This window comes from Miniopterus schreibersii (genome assembly GCF_964146895.1).
Source record: "Miniopterus schreibersii genome assembly, chromosome: 16".
NCBI classification, from domain to species: domain Eukaryota; kingdom Metazoa; phylum Chordata; class Mammalia; order Chiroptera; family Miniopteridae; genus Miniopterus; species Miniopterus schreibersii.
Genome location: NC_138116.1, coordinates 30,041,259 through 30,060,006, shown reverse-complemented (window position 1 = coordinate 30,060,006; position 18,748 = coordinate 30,041,259). Strand labels below are relative to the sequence as shown.

At 37.1% G+C, this 18,748-nt stretch overlaps 1 protein-coding gene across 9 annotated transcripts in view; it reads left to right on the top strand.

The window, feature by feature from the left end:
- SSH2 (slingshot protein phosphatase 2) overlaps positions 1–18,748 on the top strand; it is a 210,240-nt gene that overhangs the window by 152,883 nt on the left and 38,609 nt on the right. For 7 of the 9 annotated variants that reach the window (XM_081161269.1, XM_081161265.1, XM_081161272.1 and 4 more), the window contains 4 exons: positions 7,000–7,121; positions 11,680–11,748; positions 12,514–12,579; positions 16,235–16,429. In XM_081161269.1, coding sequence (XP_081017395.1) covers positions 7,000–7,121; positions 11,680–11,748; positions 12,514–12,579; positions 16,235–16,429 — 452 coding nt within the window. The remainder of the gene's footprint in view (positions 1–6,999; positions 7,122–11,679; positions 11,749–12,513; positions 12,580–16,234; positions 16,430–18,748) is intronic. The other 2 variants (XM_081161266.1, XM_081161268.1) reach the window with 1 other exon arrangement.

The window sequence follows — 18,748 nt, the reverse complement described above, 5'->3', positions numbered from 1 at the left end:
GAATTGAAATAAGAAATCCTTTCATAATTATTTTATATTCTAATCCGAAAGTAGCATTATACACTTATGTAAATCTTGTCTTTATTTCTCGACATACTTCTGTCTTAAATAAGTGAACAAAGTGGGGTGCAGTTCTTACAATATTAATATTTCAAAATAGTGATACTCCAACTTTAGAGTACATCAGAATCACCTGCAGAGCTCTATTAAACTGCCACTTGCTGGACTCCACCTGCAGAGTTTGATTTGGGGAGTGGGAGGCAGTGATAATTTGCATTTTGAACAAGCTTCCAAGTGCTGCTGCTGCTGCTGCTGCTGGTTCAGGAGTCATACTTGAGAACAACTCCTCTAAAACCCATAATGGTTACTTGCACATATCATATGTCCTATAGATATTTGCTGATGGTTTCCAAGAATTGTGTGGTTTAGTAGAGCTTAATGTGACATCTGTTGCTCACTCTATCTTTTTCCCATTGATAACCTATGGAGTTCCGATTGCATCTCTAAATGTTAAAATAATTTTAACCACAAGAGACATGGGAGAACGTTAAGGGAGCAATTAGGAAGGTAGAATTGGCAATTAGATTTTTTTCTTTCCCTGCTAAAATATGCAGCTTCAGCTGCTTTGCATTTTTAAAATGTAAATTCAGAACATGTAACTGACGCCTCTGAATTAATTCAGAGTTCAGATGACAAGCCTTTTTACAGTTGTTTGAATTGTTACAAACACATAGTCATTATGTTTCAGATTATTGTGTGAGTCATCTTCAAGAAAATGAGTGAATACATTGTATGCTTTGGACAAATGAGCACTTTTCTAACTGAAAGGAGCGTTTGTAGACTCAAAGCAAAGCCTTTTGTTTTGAGTTAAATTTGGAATGCTAAAACTCTCATTCTGGGACTTGCGCATAAGGTTGAAAGTTTGATAGTCAACTGAAAGTCCTGCCTTTAATTTTTTAATAACTCAACAACAAATAGAGTTACCAAACCCCACATTTTGCTTCAGCATTAAAAATAGGACTAAATCAATTTTTTTCTCCAGAGAACCCTGCATTCAAAATAGCCTCAAGCATTAACTTTAGTACTTAGGAAAACTGTAGCTGGTACAATGAAAGCAGGGGTTTTATACTGCTGTTGCACATTATTGGAGACCCATTTATTTAATAAAAAATAGACTGGGAAATTAAGGACGTTCCTGACACTTGAAGTAAAATCAACTAACATTTTTAACTAGAACTGAGGTGCTGATAAAGTATGACGAGGTGTTTTTGAGTATTTTGCAGGAGAGCTTAAGAAAATGAGGTTTTTTGTTTTTTATAAAACATTAAATTTTTTCCAAAAAGAAAATGGGTTTCTTTTTTCTAAGTATAAATGTATTGTTTTTTGTGTGTGTTTTTTTTCACTCAGACAATACAGAAAGGCATAAAGAACAAAGTAAAAATTACTCTGTGTCATACACTTAAAAAACCATTCCTAGCTATTTGGATAAGTATCCTTTTAGTCGTGTGTGTGTAAGCATGTGTGTCAGATTGTCTGAGACCTGCTCTTACTGAGGCGGACAGTGATAAAAACAGACAAATCTGAGCATCAGAAGACCTCCTAGTCTTTCTAAATCATGATCTCTGTAATTCTGAGAAGCAAAAGTAAAAAGTAATTTAAAACAATAAAGGCTTATGTCTGGGCGGGGGGGGGGGCGTAGAGTGAGTGAGTGTGTGTGTGTGTGTTTTTATAAAGGTGACAGTGGATAGCTGAGGATTTGTCAGTGGATGAATGAGACTGGGGGTGGGGGGGTGTATAAAAAAAAGGCCAAGAAGTTCTAAGCAAAAGTATCTCACAGAGAGTGCTTTTTTTTTTTTTTTTTACAAAAATGAAATGAAATTACGAGTGCTGTTTATAACTTGCTTTCTTCACACTTGATCATGTGTATTTTTCCATGTTAGTAAATAAAACTTTTTTAATGGCTACACAGAACATGTCAGATTTTTTCTTCTTCAAGAATTTCATAAAGATAAACTTAAAAAATAATATCCAGAGACTCCCTCAAGGTTTATTTCTTTTGCAGACAGTGTTCTTTAGTTTACTAGTGTCATATGAAGCCTCCTCTAATTTTAGATATTGACTTTGCTTTGTTCTTTTGACTAGAATTTAATATTTACATACTTTTGAAACCTTTCTCTGATGGATTGGGTGAGCCGCCTGTCTAGACGTTGGGCCTTTATAATGTGGCTTCCCTAAGAATAAACATTGCATGCAGGGACATGATGTTAGACTCTTGGTGGAAAAAAATTAAAGACAAAGGTACAGTGTAAGCTTAGGGAGGAGTATTTCCTGATGTTGAATAATGCTGAGGAGAGAGGTATTGGATCAGATGGTATTTGTGAACTACTTGTAATCAGATGCATTTAAATTAGTTACTAAGGGAAGTTTTAACATCACTCTTGGGTAAACTTTGAAAACTGGTTGAGTTCTTGCCTCAGAAATAAAGCAAAAGCAGGAGATTACTTCTCAGATCTACCTCAGTCCTAGGATTGCTGGATCTAGTTCACCTGAAACTTGTAATAGAATTTCAAATTTAGGCAGTAAATGGACTTTCTTGGAATAATTTTCTTAGTTTCTATTGCTACCAAGTTTTTAAATCTAAAATATTGTTTTGTGTAAACAATTAGAATAAACTGCAGTAGTATCCTTTTCAACAAGAACTTTAGTTAAGTTGTCTTTAGGAATCATTGTCTTATTCCAGTCATTTATTCCATGTAAATTTTAGAGCAGCAACATTGGAGTTGCTGCCAGTTCTAAAATTAGGGTATTATGTACAAACTACCACTTAAATTACACTTATTTGATTGACTTAATGGGTAAAATTAGATTATTAGGTTTTGTTCATCTTCTCCCCCAAAAAAGGAATATGATATGAACTTCAAACCAGGGTAGATATTCAATATTGCTTTATGCTGTGGCTCTTAAAATTTTGTTTAATTCCTTAACCTAGAATCTTGAAGCTTAAAGGGGATTTTGGAGCCTGAGATCAGTCCCCTAACATTGCAGAATTTTTTCTGTAAAAAATTTCATTTCATTTCATTCTTCTAATTAGGATGTAGAAGTTGAATTAATGTCACGGTTCCTGACCCCCCTGACTAAATAAAGCTCCACTTCCCATTAGTAAGAATTTAGTAATTACTATAGATACTATGTAGAGGTCCATGATCAAATCCCAAGACCTCTAAGTGTTATTCTTCCATCTAAGAAGCTTAAAATTCAGTGAACCTGAGATGTGCCAGTCATTTAGACCTAAGTCAATATAAGATGGCTGAGGCCTTTCCCATTAAGCTTGGGATGTTCTGTTGAGATTAGATTAATTGAGGGAAGGCCAAACATTTGAAATGCTCTTTATATTATTGGTAGGTAGGGAGTAGGTAGGTAGGTAGAAAGGAAAGTACACACCACACTTTTTAAAAGGAGACAACTAGTGTTTTCACTGAACATTACAAAGGAACCTGCTGTCTACCTGCTATCTTGGCCCAATAACTTGCATGATAGTTAATACTTATGTAGGTTATTTTCTTTACTTTTATCAGCTTCAGCTTAGCTAATCCACTGCCACTAGTTGATGTAGAAGCTGTGGGTAAATTATCAGAAGCACAGTTCAGTTGTTCCCATGCCATTTGTATTTGAGCCTTGCCAGAAATTCTCAGAGCCTTGACAGAGGATGAAAGAGCCTCTAACATATTCAGGAAACTGAACAGTTGGCTCAAAGCTTGCAAAGGCAGTCCCAAGTTTAGGTATATAATAATATCTGAGATCTTGTTTATAAGAAACTCTAGTTTACCTGCACTGGGTTTCTGGTTAGTTTAATATTTTGTGCAGCATTTCTGGAATCAGAAAGTCATTGCTGCCTGACCGGGCGTGGCTCAGCAGTTGAGTATCGGCCTAGGATCCAGGAGATCACGGTTCGATTCCCGGTCAGGGCACATGCCCGGGTTGTGGGCTCGATCCCCAGTGGGGGGGGGGACGGGGGACTTGCAAGAAGCAGCTGGTCAATGACTCTCTCATCATTGATGTTTTTCTCTCTCTCTCTCTCTTTTCCTCTCTCTGAAATTAATAAAGATATTTTTTTTTTTTTTAAAGGGATTTTTTAAAAAAGTCATTGCTGCCCTCCAGGCCTCATGTTGCATGTACTCCTATACATGGTTTTATTTATATAATGCTCACTTGGTCCCAGCCCAGTAGGGCTAGACCTTCATCAACTTAAATATTAGTTCCTCTTAGCTTCTCACAAGTGAATTTGGATTGAAATTACTTCATAGAACATAAAGCCAACAGTGCAGCTCTCTGCCTTGTGTACTTGGAATCAGAATGATGAACATTACATTCTTGTATCACCTCTTATTAGAAACAAGCTTTAATGTAGCCACTTCTGCGTTTTTGCTTCCCTGGCTTTTCTTAGAAGATATCAGAATAGAGACAAAAAGATATCCGTGGAAATCTCACCTCTGCTTGATAAATGGGTCATTTGAGCTCTCTAACTCTGTCTCTTTTTCTCTTTGCCTCACCACTTTTGGAACAGTGATGGAGTTAGGGGAAGGAGATTCCAAGAAGAGCATCACTGAAAGAATTCCAAATAGAAATTTCTGACAAATTCTGACAGGTGTCTTGAGCCAGTTAATGGGTTTGGAACTCTGTTTCTCTTCTGAGATAAGGAATGGGGCTGGGGATATTTTTTTTTCCTTAAATATGTCCTTATTAATTTCAGAGAGAGGAAGGGAGAGAGATAGAAGAAACATCAATGATAAGAAAGAGTCATTGACTGGCTGCCTCCTGCACGCCCCTGAGTGGGGCTCGAGCCCGCAACCCAGGCATGTGCCCTGACCGGGAATCGAACCCTGATCACCTGGATCCTAGGTCAATGCTCAACTGCTGACCACGCCTGGCCGGGCAGGGCCGGGGGTATTTTATTCAGAAGAAATTGCCTCTTGTATACATTTTCCTGGCTTTTTGTTAATAGAGAAAAAGAATGAATTAATTAGACTGTACACTTGGTGAGGGTAGGACCATATTTCTCTTTCTCCTCCACCCTTGAATTCTCAGTACTTTTGCTCTGATTGTATACACAATAGATATATAGTAAGTATTCGAATGAATGTTGAGTGGAAGTGATTTTACCTTATTTTTAAGGTTTATAAAGTATCTTTTTGAACTTCTTATTAAGAAAATTCCCAAACATATAAAGTACAAAATATATTCTCATGAACCCATAACTCAGATTTAATAACCATCAACATTTTGCCAGATTTCTTTCATCTATCCCCCCCTTGACATACAAAAAGTTGTACATATTTAATATATACAACTTGATAAGTTTGGAGATAAGTAAAGATGTCCATGAAACCATCACCACAATCTATGCCATAAACATACCCATTACCTCCAAAAATTTCCTCCAACCCTGTTCTGGATGATGATGATGATGATGGCAACAACAATGACGATGATGATTAGAACACTTAACATAAGATCTACCCTCTAAGCAAAATTTTTTAAATGGACTTTATTTTTTAGAGCATTTTTAGGTTCACAGAAGATTTGAGCAGAAGGTATAGCAGATCCTCAAATAATGTCATTTCATTCAACCTTGTTTTCTGTTACAATGCTGATGAGATGCCATAGGAACATAACTCTTGTTTCTATCAATTAGCCTATGGTAAAATTGGTTCTGTTTTGTGTCGTTTCGCTTGAAGTCGCAGAAGCTATCAATGATGTTAAGTGAGGACTTACTATACAGAGATTTCCCATATACCCTTATCCCCACTCGTGCAGAGCCTCCGCCATTGTCTTCCCCCACCAGAGCTGTACATTTGTTACAATTAATAGACCTGCATTGACACATCATTATCAACTCAAAGTCCATAGTTTACATTAGTGTTTACTCTTGGTGTTGTACATTCTGTGGGTTTTAATAATGACATGTATCTAACACTTTAGCGTAGACAGATTAGTTTCACTGCCCTAAAAATCCTCTGTGCTCCCCTAACCCCAGGCAACTAATGATCATTACTGACTCTAGGGTTTTGCCTTTTCTAGAATGTCATATAGTTAGAATCATATAGATTGGCTTCTTTCACTAAGTAATATGCATTTAAGATTTCTCCATGTCTTTTCAAGACTTAATAGCTCATTTCCCTTTGGTGCTAAATAATATTCCTTTATCTGGATATACCACAGATTGTCCATTCAGCTCCTGAAGAATATCTTAGTTGCTTCCCATTATTGGAATATTTTAAAGTAAAACTTGTACACCATGTCATTTCACTTCAGATACTTAAAAAAAGGCATTACTACAATGCCATTATCATACTAATAGTAAATCCTTAATATTATCTAAGACCCTGTTTATATTCAAATTTTCTAAAGGCCTTTTAAAATATTATAAATAAGCAATAAAAACTTTTTGATAAATAATATAAGCTTCAGAAAAACTTATTTCTTTAGTTGTTATTGAAACTAAAGAAGAACATTTTGTAGTGTATAATCTGTAGGAATTCAGTAGAGCAACTCCTCTTAGATATTAATAGTTTGCTTTGTATTATAATTGTTTATGGGACTTGGATTTGTGAGTCCAATGCTCCCATTCATATAAACTCACATTCCCCTCTTAGATCTTTAGAACATGACCTGGTAATTGTTATTATCATAAATTGCGCTAATTGTAAACATTTATTGTGAATTTATTTACTGTATGCCAAGCACTGTGCTGTACATACATTATTTTATGTGATTCTTACAACCCAATAGGATAGGGTTATAAGAATACCTCCCTCCAATTATTTTAGTGACTTTTATAGGTTTTATAGTTAATACGTGAACTGGGATTTGAATTTGGGTCTCCTAACCACTGGCCTTGCTGTCTCCCTGAGTATGCTTTAAGATGCTGATGTAAAAAGGGTCAAACGATCTAAAATTGACCTAAAATTCATAATTTCTTTGTTGTCTGTTAACCTCTAGGCTGTGAGACTAGAAAGTACTTACCAGAATCGAACACGCTATATGGTAGTGGTTTCAACCAATGGTAGACAAGACACTGAAGAAAGCATCGTTCTAGGAATGGATTTCTCCTCTAATGACAGGTATGGTACCACAAAGGGGGAATGAGAAAGCCCTTTTTAAACAACCTATTCAGTTGCCTTTTGAATTATCACCAAAACATCTTATGTAGTGCTACTCTTAAATGCCTAAAACTAGAGAATACAAAAATACTTTGTAGTCACACAGTCTTGAGAGATGAAAGTTTAATGAATGTCTTTGGTAATGTGTTTCTAATTTACACTATTCCTTACCTTCCTCTCATCTTTAGGTGGTGGTGATATAAAACAAATGGTTTAAACTTATATCTCCGGGACGAGGGGGGGGACCGCCTTTGCATTCAACTTTATTTTAAGCAGTAATGATTCACTTTAGTGATTCCAGGGCACATACCCTTTGTGATAGTGCACCAGTGAGTCCTGGGTTGAAAGAGAGCCCATTTTAACTCCATTCTCTTGTGTTTACCCATGGCCTACACCTTGCTTTTATCAAATGTTTTGCTTCCTTTTTCCTTAAACTCAAAACAGAAACTTTTATAATCATGCACCTTTGGCTTTAGTGGCACTTTGCATCCATGACTAAAGATATTAGACATCACACAAAACCTGGCTTTGTTGTATCCCTAAGGTTTGTTGCTTTTCTTTTTTATTTTCCCACTTTTTCTGGGGAAACCTTGGGAAGACTGTGGAATGTGACTGCTAAGCAGATCTTTGCACTCTAGATAATAAGCCTCAGGAAATCCTGCCAGATGTCTCAAAGCATTTACTTCCTGGCTCAGGACTGGAATGGAACTGGAGTAGCTAGGGGTGTGACCCAGGCCTGGGAGAATTTAGCCACAAAGAGAAGAGGAGACTGGGAGTAATTCTGCTTGTCCTGATGTGTGGGTGTGGGGGTGGGGATCACATTGTCACAGGAAAGTTTCCCAAACTAGTGTTTACCTGAGCGTGTACATAGCAGTCAACCTGAAAATGATTTGTGGGTTCACAAGGATCACAAGGCCAGAGTTGTTACCTTGTATACCACTTACAGTCTTTAATTGTATGCTCTGAAATTACACATGCTTGTAAGCCACATTTAGGAAGCTGTTCCTACTGCATGGTTTTAACCTCTTGTGTTAGCTAAGCAACAGACCTTTCAGTAAACATTTATCCCTAAGAGCATCAACCTTGCCTACATTCATTAGTATTTTAAGACCTATGACTTGGGTTTTTATATCTCTAGGTCTGTACTGTCCAGTACAGCAGCTACTAACCATATGGGACTATTTAAATAAATTAAAATTAAATAAAATTAAAATTTCAGTCCTCAGTTACAACTAGCCACATTTCAAGTATTCTAGCTGTATGTGGACCGTATTGGACAGTACATGTACAGAACATTTCTATCACTGCAGAAAGTTCTACTGGACAGCGCTGCCCTAGATCTTGTTTCCTTTGCTTCATTCGTCCTAATTCCTCCTTTGGAGCCCCCATAGAACTGGGGCTGCATGGAAACTTCACTTGAGTCTTCCCCTAGAGAGAGACAGCAACAAATTCAGATTCTCGTAGCCCAGAGTGTGAGAAATAAGATGTCTAATCTTACCTCTTTTGCTTTATCCTAAACATTCCCAGAAATCATGAAGACTACTTATTAATATGGGTGCCCAGTGATTTATCCTCAGTGAACTGCACCTATCTTCAGTAATAGTCCTTCCTGAATCCAACCAAAAGAAAATTTTAGGTTATGAGAGACAAAATATGATATGAAAAGCCACAGAAATTGCTTTTCATTCTGTTTGGTAAACTTGGTATTATGAACTCCCATATATCCTCTGTTTGAATGAGCTCCTTGGACAGTAAGAGAAGTGCTGCCTACTTGAGAATAATAGTGCTCAGGTAATCTAGTATCGTTTTTATCTCAATTGCTGTTGCAGGAATTTGTATCGTTTTGTATCTGACAATAGAAAAAGTTAATGTTTCAGAGCAGCGTTAAACCAAAGTAGAACACAGATTGCTTATGACATCTTCTTCCCAAGTAGTTCTCAAGATGTGTTACAGCACTTCTTTTAGCCTGTTTACAAGTTCTTTGAGTACTGTGTCATATTTTAAGTAATAAATATTTTAATACACAGCATAACCTTGGTTTCCAAATTGGATATATTCCAAGTTATAAAATACTAGAGCTTTATGGTGGTGTTTTTAGGGGTTTTTTGGTACCCCCACCACCTTGAAATGTTTGGTACATGTAGGTACTCAATAAGTTGTTGAATGAGTGAGTATCTAATAAAATAAGTAACTATAATGATGAAAAATCTCATGCGATTCAAGGCAAACTGGATAAAAGTATAGATGTGCCTAATTCAGGCCTCTCTTCCCTGTTGTGTGAAAAAGCTATATTTCTTACTATAAAAAAGCATTCTAACCTGAATACAAGCTGAAAACCTGACATTTGGTTTCTACATATTATTGCCTGTCATCTGTCCAAAATTTAACTGGTGTCTGGTCACAAGATTACCTTCTATTTCTTCTGTAGTTGCTTAATTTCTAGAGTTGTCAGTAGGTTATCAACCCTTCATATATATACCAAAATTGTAGTTGTTGCTAGGAACCTGGCTAAGCACCTACTTACCAAAAACTAAAAACTAAAAATAATTGCACTCCACCTTGGGAAATGATTTTCAAAACAAATTTTCCTTGCATTCATCTACTTACCAAAAAATAGTGGTAGAGCTGTCTTCTTCCTTCCCAAACTCTGGCATAATAACTGTGCATCTGGAGTTCAGGGCCAGGGTTCCAATGTGGAAAAGCTGTTTCAATCTTGATTTGAATCTTCTGAACTCTGGAATCACTGGTGGAGTGTTGAGTAACACAGGCCAGCAAGTGGAGTGGAAATCATTAGACACAGCTCAACTAGGGCATGGCCTTTGTTAGCCCTGCAATGACTCCAACAGTTAAAGCTTGGTATTCCTTGGGTTGTTTTTAATACATTTTCATAATATTCCCCTCCCCCCAAAATCACTTTCAGCTGTATTAGATCAGCCACTTCAGATTCATATTCAGTGTTTGCTTTACATATCAGTACATTAATATATATTGTTTCACTTTAAATATTTTAGATTTTCATGATAACCCTATGAGGGTAGGTTTTGTTACCTCCATATTAAGATGAAGAAATTAAGGCTGAGAGAGGTTAAATAACTTGTCAAAAGAAATTAAAGTACTGAAGGAGAGCAAATCCAGATCTTTTGGCATAGTGTAGCTGCTCAATAGTAGTGATGACACATTTTTTAGTGTGTTATCTGACTTAATCTTCAAAACAGCCCGATATAGAAGGTATTTCTATCCCAGTTTTACAGATGAGGAAACTGGAACACAAAGCAATTAAATAATTTGCCTAAGATTATATATACACGTGCAAGAACTCAGGTTCCAGAGCCCATCTGACTCCAGAGCCTGTGCTCTTAACCATACTTTGCTCTTCTACCTCCCACATCCAAGGTTCTTTCTACTATGCCATCCTGCTTTTCTAGATATATTGGCAGGGAGAGGGTATAGGGGCCTTTGGGAGACTAGATAGAGGGAGGAAACGGTTTATGTAAGGCTTAAGGAGAAAAAGTAGCAGAGGTCTGGGTAGATTACGGTTGTCCAGAGAAGTGGTGTGATAAGAGCACACAATTGGGAGACTGGCTACCTGTTCCATTAACTTAAAGTTAGTTTCCTCCTTGTGTGATTTAAATAATATTTTAATACCCCATACTAGGGCTACCCTGTTTTCGACATTCCTATTCACTCTGTATTTCAGCAGTGCTAGTTCAGTGCACAGTCACCAAGCACTGTTGTATTTATTTAAGTTTGGTCTCTTGTCTCTCTTAATGTGATCACAAGCCATTAGCAATTACTTCTTTGCATATTTTAATTCTCTATCCCATTTAGACTATTGAGTGTATTCTGGGGTTCAATAAATCTCTATAAACCTCAGAATTAGAATTGAGTGAATCACATAATCAGAGGTCTTCAGCAACCAGCAATGGTTTTTGGCATTAGAAATAATTCTTTTTTAATATGTCTTTATTGATTTTAGACAGAGAGAGAGGGAGAAGGATGGAGAGACAGAAACATCAATGAGATACAAACATCCATCAGTTGCCTCCTGCATACCCCCTCCTGGGGATCAACCCCACGAACCGGGCATGTGCCCTGACCGAGAATTGAACCAGTGACCTCTTGGTTCGTAGGTCAGTGTTCAACCACTGATCCACACTAGCCAGACTAGAAATAATTCTTGAAGTTGAGTTGGGTTCTGTGACTTTGGGTAGAGACCTGCCAATCAAGTCAGCAGCAATCCGGGATTTTTTAGACAGTGGCCATTTGCAAGACGGCAGTACAGGGAGCTCAGTCAGTATTTTCTTTGTGAAATATTTAAGGACCTAACTAACCACCTATTGAAAACAGCTTCTGAGCACATACATTGGATTAATAGTAATAGGATAGAAATTGATCCACTCTAATACTTACGCTAGAATTTAGAGCTTAGGGGCTTGTCCTTTATGTTGAAAGAGTTAGTAAACAGAACTGCTGCCTGGAATAACGGAGAGTAACTTATGGACGCTTTCTTGTCTTGCAGTAGCACTTGTACCATGGGCTTAGTCCTGCCTCTCTGGAGTGACACCCTAATTCATTTGGATGGTGATGGGTAAGAGCTTTCCCTTTTTATCTTCCTACAGAAAGCCAAGGGGTGGGGTTCCATCTTAGTGCCCATTCATTCAACTGAATGCGAGTCCCACTGTGCCCAAATGAACTGTCATGTCAGCAGCTCAATGAGTCCTTTTAGACTCCTGTTTTGTAAAGTGGAGTGAAAATGCAACTTGCCAAGGCCTCTCACTTCTGTTCTTCTAGGCTGACTATGGTAAGAATCCAAACAAAGAAGAACTAGTTTGTTGGCTCACTCTTTAATCCGAGCATGTGGGACTGTTGCAATGCTCTCCCAGAGGATGATATGTTCTGTTTCAAATAACCTCTTGCTGCCTCTGCCAGCTGTCAGCCTACAGTGTAACCCTTTTCTGTGCCAGTTCCTTCCAGTGACCCTCCACCCCTACCCCTGGTGTTTTTAGAATGTGTCCCCAAGAGATCAAGATGTTTGCTCCAGTTTATAAAATCAGGGTCAGGTTTGCTTCATACCCATAAGACTTCCAAATAGAAATATACAGCAGAACAGTTTGTCCTTAGCTACAGCTGGGAAACGGTAATTCCCTAACTCCAACGTGGGAGTCCATTTGTTCTGCTCAGTAGATAAAAATCAGACAATTTGTTGAAGTTTTTCAGTCATGTCCTATACTCTAGTTAATGTCTACATGAAGTGCCCAGGCCACTAGTTACTAGCCTGGGAGGCAACCTTGAAAACTCAAAACTGAAATAACACACTCTCATTTGTGGATTTTTTTCTTTCTTTTTTCCTTAGTGGGTTCAGCGTATCGACAGATAACAGAGTTCACATATTCAAACCTGTGTCTGTGCAGGCAATGTGGTAAGAGGACTTTTAATATGTCTATGAACATTTTTTAATATGTTAATAGAGCAGCATTTTGTGAGAAGTAATATTTAAAATGTTACAATTCTCTATGAAAATGCCTACGAATTCTCTATGAATCTGTTTGTGTGTATAGAATTTTGTGTGAGCTGTTTGTGTGGCCATCATAGTTGAAGATGACTTAGAAGTTTAATTTTCAAATTATCACAGTGGAAGGCCTTAAGTATTGGTGAACAAGTGAAATTTAGAGGTGTTTTTAGACTCTGGGAGATACTTCATGAATCAGATAGCCAGTTGGAACTGAATTTTATGGAGGACACAGTGACTAAGTTAGCAGCAGTTTAGAGCCAAGTCTAAATATCACACTACTACTGTGCATTAGCTTTCAATTCTTAAGGTAATCAGGGATAGCACTGATGGAGTTACCTTATAGATAGAAGAGTTTCATTTAAATTTCTGGCAACTGTATGCCAGACTGTTCCCATAATGCAAATAAAACCTAGGAAAAAAGCATTGTAGTTGTTAATAACTATCAGCTGGTGTATTGACACTTTTAGGTTACTTACTATATGTGTCAGGCATTGTGCCTAGTTCTTTACATGGATTACATCTAATCATTACACCAACTCCCCAAAAGAGTATTATTAGCTGCTTGTTATGGATGAGAAAACTGAGATTTTAGAGAGGTTACATAACTGGTCTTCAAGGATCTCTTATATTAAAACAAAATAGACTCCTTACTCTTTTTTTCTAGATTATCTAGAAAAATGACCTAATATAACCAAGGACTGATGTCTGTCCCCCAGTTTTAGTTCCTCATTCAGTTGCCTGTTTTGTAGTAGAAGTCCTCATGAGGAACAGAATGGACAGAACGAAAGCCAAATAAGAAATAAAGGAGCCTGAAAAAGACTCCAGGGAGATAATTTACCCCTGAATAACAGGATTGATAAGCTTCAAGTGGGTGGGGTCCTAAAACAGAGTCAACCGAACAATTAACAGTCTTATCGTTTCATGCAGTAATTGAGGTAGGACAGAGTTTCAGGTCATGTGTTGAGACCAGACTTTTAGATTTAGGGCATATTTTACAGATAAATTTCTCATGGAAAACTTATGACTGCCTTTGACTAAGGCTCAGTTAAAGTCAACTGACCTATCTATTCCCAGGTACCAAGTAAAACCAAACAGCGTAAGTCCCATAAGTGGTAGTGTTTTCCATTATATTTTGGGAAGAAGTACAAAGCAGTCTTAATTCTTACTACAGTGAAGATTCAGTTATAACCTTAGGTTAAGCCTTGATGCTCTAAAGTAGACTGACTAATCCTAGCTCTGTTAGCTTACTGCAGAATAAACTTTTTTTGGTGTACCACATAGGGAGAAGTGAACTGAAACTCACAGGAAAAAAAAAGATGACGTGTGGATAAAAGCAGCATTTAGACCAGGTGTTTCCTTTACAGGAAGGTAGTTACTACAGCTTCCCACTCCTGTAGGCAGCTGAAAAGTATGAGGTCGCTAAGCTTAAGCTTGAGTGTATTTTAGGGCACTTGCAGCAGGTGCTTGTGGAATATGCTTTTGAAGCATGTGTTGCCCCGATGAAGAAAACATGCATTGACTATCCTGTGCTTTGCAGTAAGCTGGCCCTTACCTTTGAGTCTGTGTAATGACACTGAAATTCACTGAGAATTCTCTGAGTTTGACTTAATTTTCTGAGAATTTGGCTTATTTTGAATAATAGAAAGTATTTTTAAAGATTCTGCTACCTTGTTTTTAAGGAAAAGTTTTCCTGATAAAAATGGACTGGCATATTTTTTCCTTATCGAATTGGTAGTGGTATTATCTTTAATTTACATTATACAATAATGACAAGAACTCATGGAACAGAATTGTTATATACTGTAGATGGGAGAATAAACTGGAACAGCCTTTTTGAAGAATGATTTGCCCATATACCTTACCATTTTGCATGCCCTTTGACCTAGTAATTCTATTTCTAAGAATTTACCCTAAGGTAATAATCATAGGTGTTTGCAAAATTTTAACTATAAGAATGTTTGTCAGTGTTCCAATAACAGGAAAAGTTAGAAAACAATTTAAATGTCTGAAAAATAGGAATTAGTTAAATTATAATATATCCATGCTACTAAGTGTGAAACCATTAAAAAGTATCTGGTTGAAGAATATTTATTGACATGGAGAAATGTTGATGATAAAGTGCAAAATAAAAGAGCAAGTTAAAATAGTATGCAGAATATGGTCATATCTTTATTATAGATCTATACATAGACAAAAAAACTGGAAAGATCTATACTAAAACCTTACCAGTGGTTATTTCTGGGCGGTTGGATTACAGTGCCTAAAAGAATGCCTAGTTCATAGTTGGAGCAGTTAGTATTTATTGACTAAAATGTCTAATTAGCTATAAATTTCTGCCTTTTAAAGGATATTTCTGCCTTTTACCTGAGGTTCCTAAATTTTCTAAAGTGAGCATGGATCACTTTTGTTATAAGACAAAAAATAAATAAAAAGACATTTTTAAGAAAAAGGTGTAGCCCTGGCTGGGTAGGTCAGTTGGTTAGAGTGTCTTCCCGATACGCCAAGCTTTCTGGTTCCATCTCCAGTCAGGGCACATACAAGAAGCAACAGATGAATGTGTAAATAAGTGAAACAACAAATAGATCTTTATCTATCTATATCTCTCAATCTCTCAGTGTCCCTTTCCCTTCCACTCTCTCTCTAAAATCAGGTTTTTTTTAAAAAGATGTAAATGGATTGGCCCCAAAATTCTCTCATACTTGTTTTTTTCTCTTAGGAGAAACATTAGTTTATAGCTAATAAGACATTTCATTTAACAAATACTAACCGTGCTCCAACTATGAACTAGGCATTCTTTTAGGTACTCGAGATACATCAGCAAACAAAACATAGAAAGATCTCTGCTCTTGTGTAACTTTCTAGCATTTCTGGCCTTAGCTTTTCCCAAGTATATAACCAAAAAGGTACTTTTCAGTTGTGTTTACCTTTCTTGGGTTCCTGAGGTCAGAGTCAGAGATTTAATTAGTCTAAGAATAACCAGAGCTGTTCTTAGAAAGCTGCTCAAGTGTATGAATAAATGGTTTAAAGAAACTGGAAGACTAAGGCAGCAAGAATTGTAAGCGTCATTAGATCAGTACTTCCAGGACATTAAAGGGCATGTCCTCAAGGCTTAGGGGCATTTATCTATGATCTTTGTGGAGCCTCCAAGAATATAGGGAATGTATCCTGTAACATGATTCTGTGCCAAAGTAAAAATAAAAGCTTGCGATCTTTGGTTCTCTGGTGATATAGCATAGCCACAGCATGCTTCCAACTATGGGGTCATGACTTCCATAGGTACCTGGACCTGGTTTTCACTGTTGGGTTGTCAGTTCTCCTGTTCCCCTTTATCCTCACCTTAATATTGCCCCATATCTCTCAGCAAGAACTATCTAGTTGATTGTTATGATTGGATGATATACTATAATCAAAATCAGAGAAATCTTGAATTCCAGGGAGTAGATTCTCCAGAGACCAAATTCTGTAGGATTTAAACATTGGAAGAGTATAGGGTACACATGGATTATTGGCCTTTTGTTACCCCCATAATTCTACAGCGCTCATTGCCCTGCATATCTTTCAGGTCTGCACTACAGAGTTTACACAAGGCTTGTGAAGTGGCCAGAATGCATAACTATTACCCAGGCAGCCTGTTTCTCACCTGGGTGAGTTATTATGAGAGCCATATCAACTCAGATCAATCATCAGTCAATGAATGGAATGCCATGCAAGATGTACAGTCCCACCGGCCTGACTCTCCAGCTCTCTTCACTGACATGTAAGTCAGTTTGCTGAAGATCATGGAAGTCGTCCTCTCTGTTGTGTTCTAGGATGCCTTAAGCAACATGTTCCTCCCTAATCTCTCCTCTTGGGGGATTCATCTTACCCAGCAATATTAGTCATTGTCTACACTATACAACTACCGTGTAAAGAACCCTGTTCTTTCTGTTGTCTGCAAAGGCCTGAGGCATTTCACTCCTGGGCACAATGCAGTCTCCATAAATAAGAACTGCAATACCATAAAATTCCATTAATTTGGATTCTACTAATTTGAAATTTGAGTTTAAAGGAGTTAAGCTGAAGTCTGTCTTTGCATTATCTGTGAAAGAAACACTTGGTAAGCAAATTAAAGAAAAAGAGAAGCCTTTAGAAGGATGTTTCCAGTACTTAAGAAAAAATATTTCTAGGCTACTGGAGTGACTCAGTTGGTTGAGTGTAGTCCTGGGCACCAAAAGGTTGCTGGTACTGTTCCCAGTCAGGGCATATACCTGGGTTGCAAGTTCGATCCCTGGTCAGGGCATGTACAGAAGGCAACTAATCAATGTTTTTCTCTTACATTGATGTTTCTGTCTCTCTCGCTCTCCCTTCCTCTCTCTAAGCATATCCTCAGGTAAGGAATTAAAAAAAAAAAAAAGAAAAGATGTTTCTAGTCAATTAAAAAGAATGCCTAGGTTTCTCTAATTCTAAACTGATTTCTATTCAGATTTTTTTTTAGAGTATTTTATAATTTGTGTGTTAAGACCTTTGCCATATTAAGTCTGTCTCAGTAAAATTTTATTAAATCTCTCTGGTATATGGTGAGTTAAATAAAGGCCTAAGGTGAAGCTCATGTTTATTTCCTTTTTAGGTCTATGTGTTGAAACTTAAGTGACTATTTTAGAAATTTTTTTCACACTTAGTTCCTGCTTTGGAAATTAATCAGGATGTTTGTTTTGCTCTGAATTGATCTTTCTGCACTTCCAAGGTATTCTATAGCTGAGAAAGAAGAGTAGCTACTTAACTATCTGACCTTATAAACCTTCATCTAGAGATTCCTAAAGTGATACCAAAACAGTTCTTGATTTTTTTAAAAAAAGGCTTAATTTAGATAATAAATTATTTTTACTAGAAAAGGTAAAATTTCCAAGAATTGTGTGAACAGAACAGTCAGAAAAGCAATGGAAGGTTTTGCACAGGGTGTTACTGATACTAGGACCTCTTTTTCATTAGCTTTAGTCCTTTCAAGATCCCACAGTAACAAAAAAGGTAAGGCTTAGTTTGACTTTCAGAATGTTGGGAAATGTTGCTGATTTCCAGCTTTACAGCTGGTTGATGGGTATCAGAGGAATAGATGTCACATCTGGCTCAAAAAGGGACATTCTGAGCCCTAGCCAGTTTTCTCAGTGGTTAGAGCATCAGCCCGTGGACGGAAGGGTCCCAGGTTCAATTCTATCCAAGGGCATGTATCTCGGTTGCAGGCTTGATCCGCCCCCCCACCCCTCCCCCAGTCAGGGTGTATGCGGGAGGCAACCAATCGATGTGTCTCTTTCATATCAATGTTTCTCTCTCTCTCCCCCCCTTCCACTCTCTCTGAAAAGCAATGGAAAAAATATCCTTGGGTGAGGATTTAAAAAAAAAAAAAGCACATTCTGAGCCAGACTTACATGAGAGAAAACCCTTCTATTTTTCATGATTTTATTAGAGAAAATTTGGAAATTATAGTACAAAAGAAAAAAATGAAATTCCCCGTAATTTCTCAATATTCCCAAGCAAAAGAAATAATGTAAAATGTACTCCCTGGCACATGGTAGAAGCTCATTAAATATTAGTTCTTAGTATGTACAATATAACCCCAGTTTTAAGATAATTTAATAAACAAATGTTTGTCTGTTCATAAAAAAAGACTGAAACCTGTCAGTCATGGTATTTTTAATAATGATTGTCTCTGATAGAAGGATTTTCGGTGATTTTTATTTTCTTGTGTTTTTATGTATTTTCCAAATTTTTCTCCAGCGAGATTGAGGAAGAATGTGTGTTTATGTTGTAATGCTTTTTCCATTTCCATTTCCTCCCTAAGTTGACTAGAAAAACCTTTAAAAACATGCTGAAAACGCAGGGAGAATGTGTGCCAAGTGGACTTAAATGCTCTACTATGAATTAAGTTTATGTTTTAAAATCCAAGGAAGAGGAAGAAGGGAAGATATGTGTATGGGGCCTCCAGTATATGTCAAATCTATGCCAGGCACTTTATTTTTTTTTTTTAATATACCTTTATTGATTTCAGAGAGAGGAAAGGAGAGGGAGAGAGAGAGAGATAGAAACATCAATGATGAGAGTC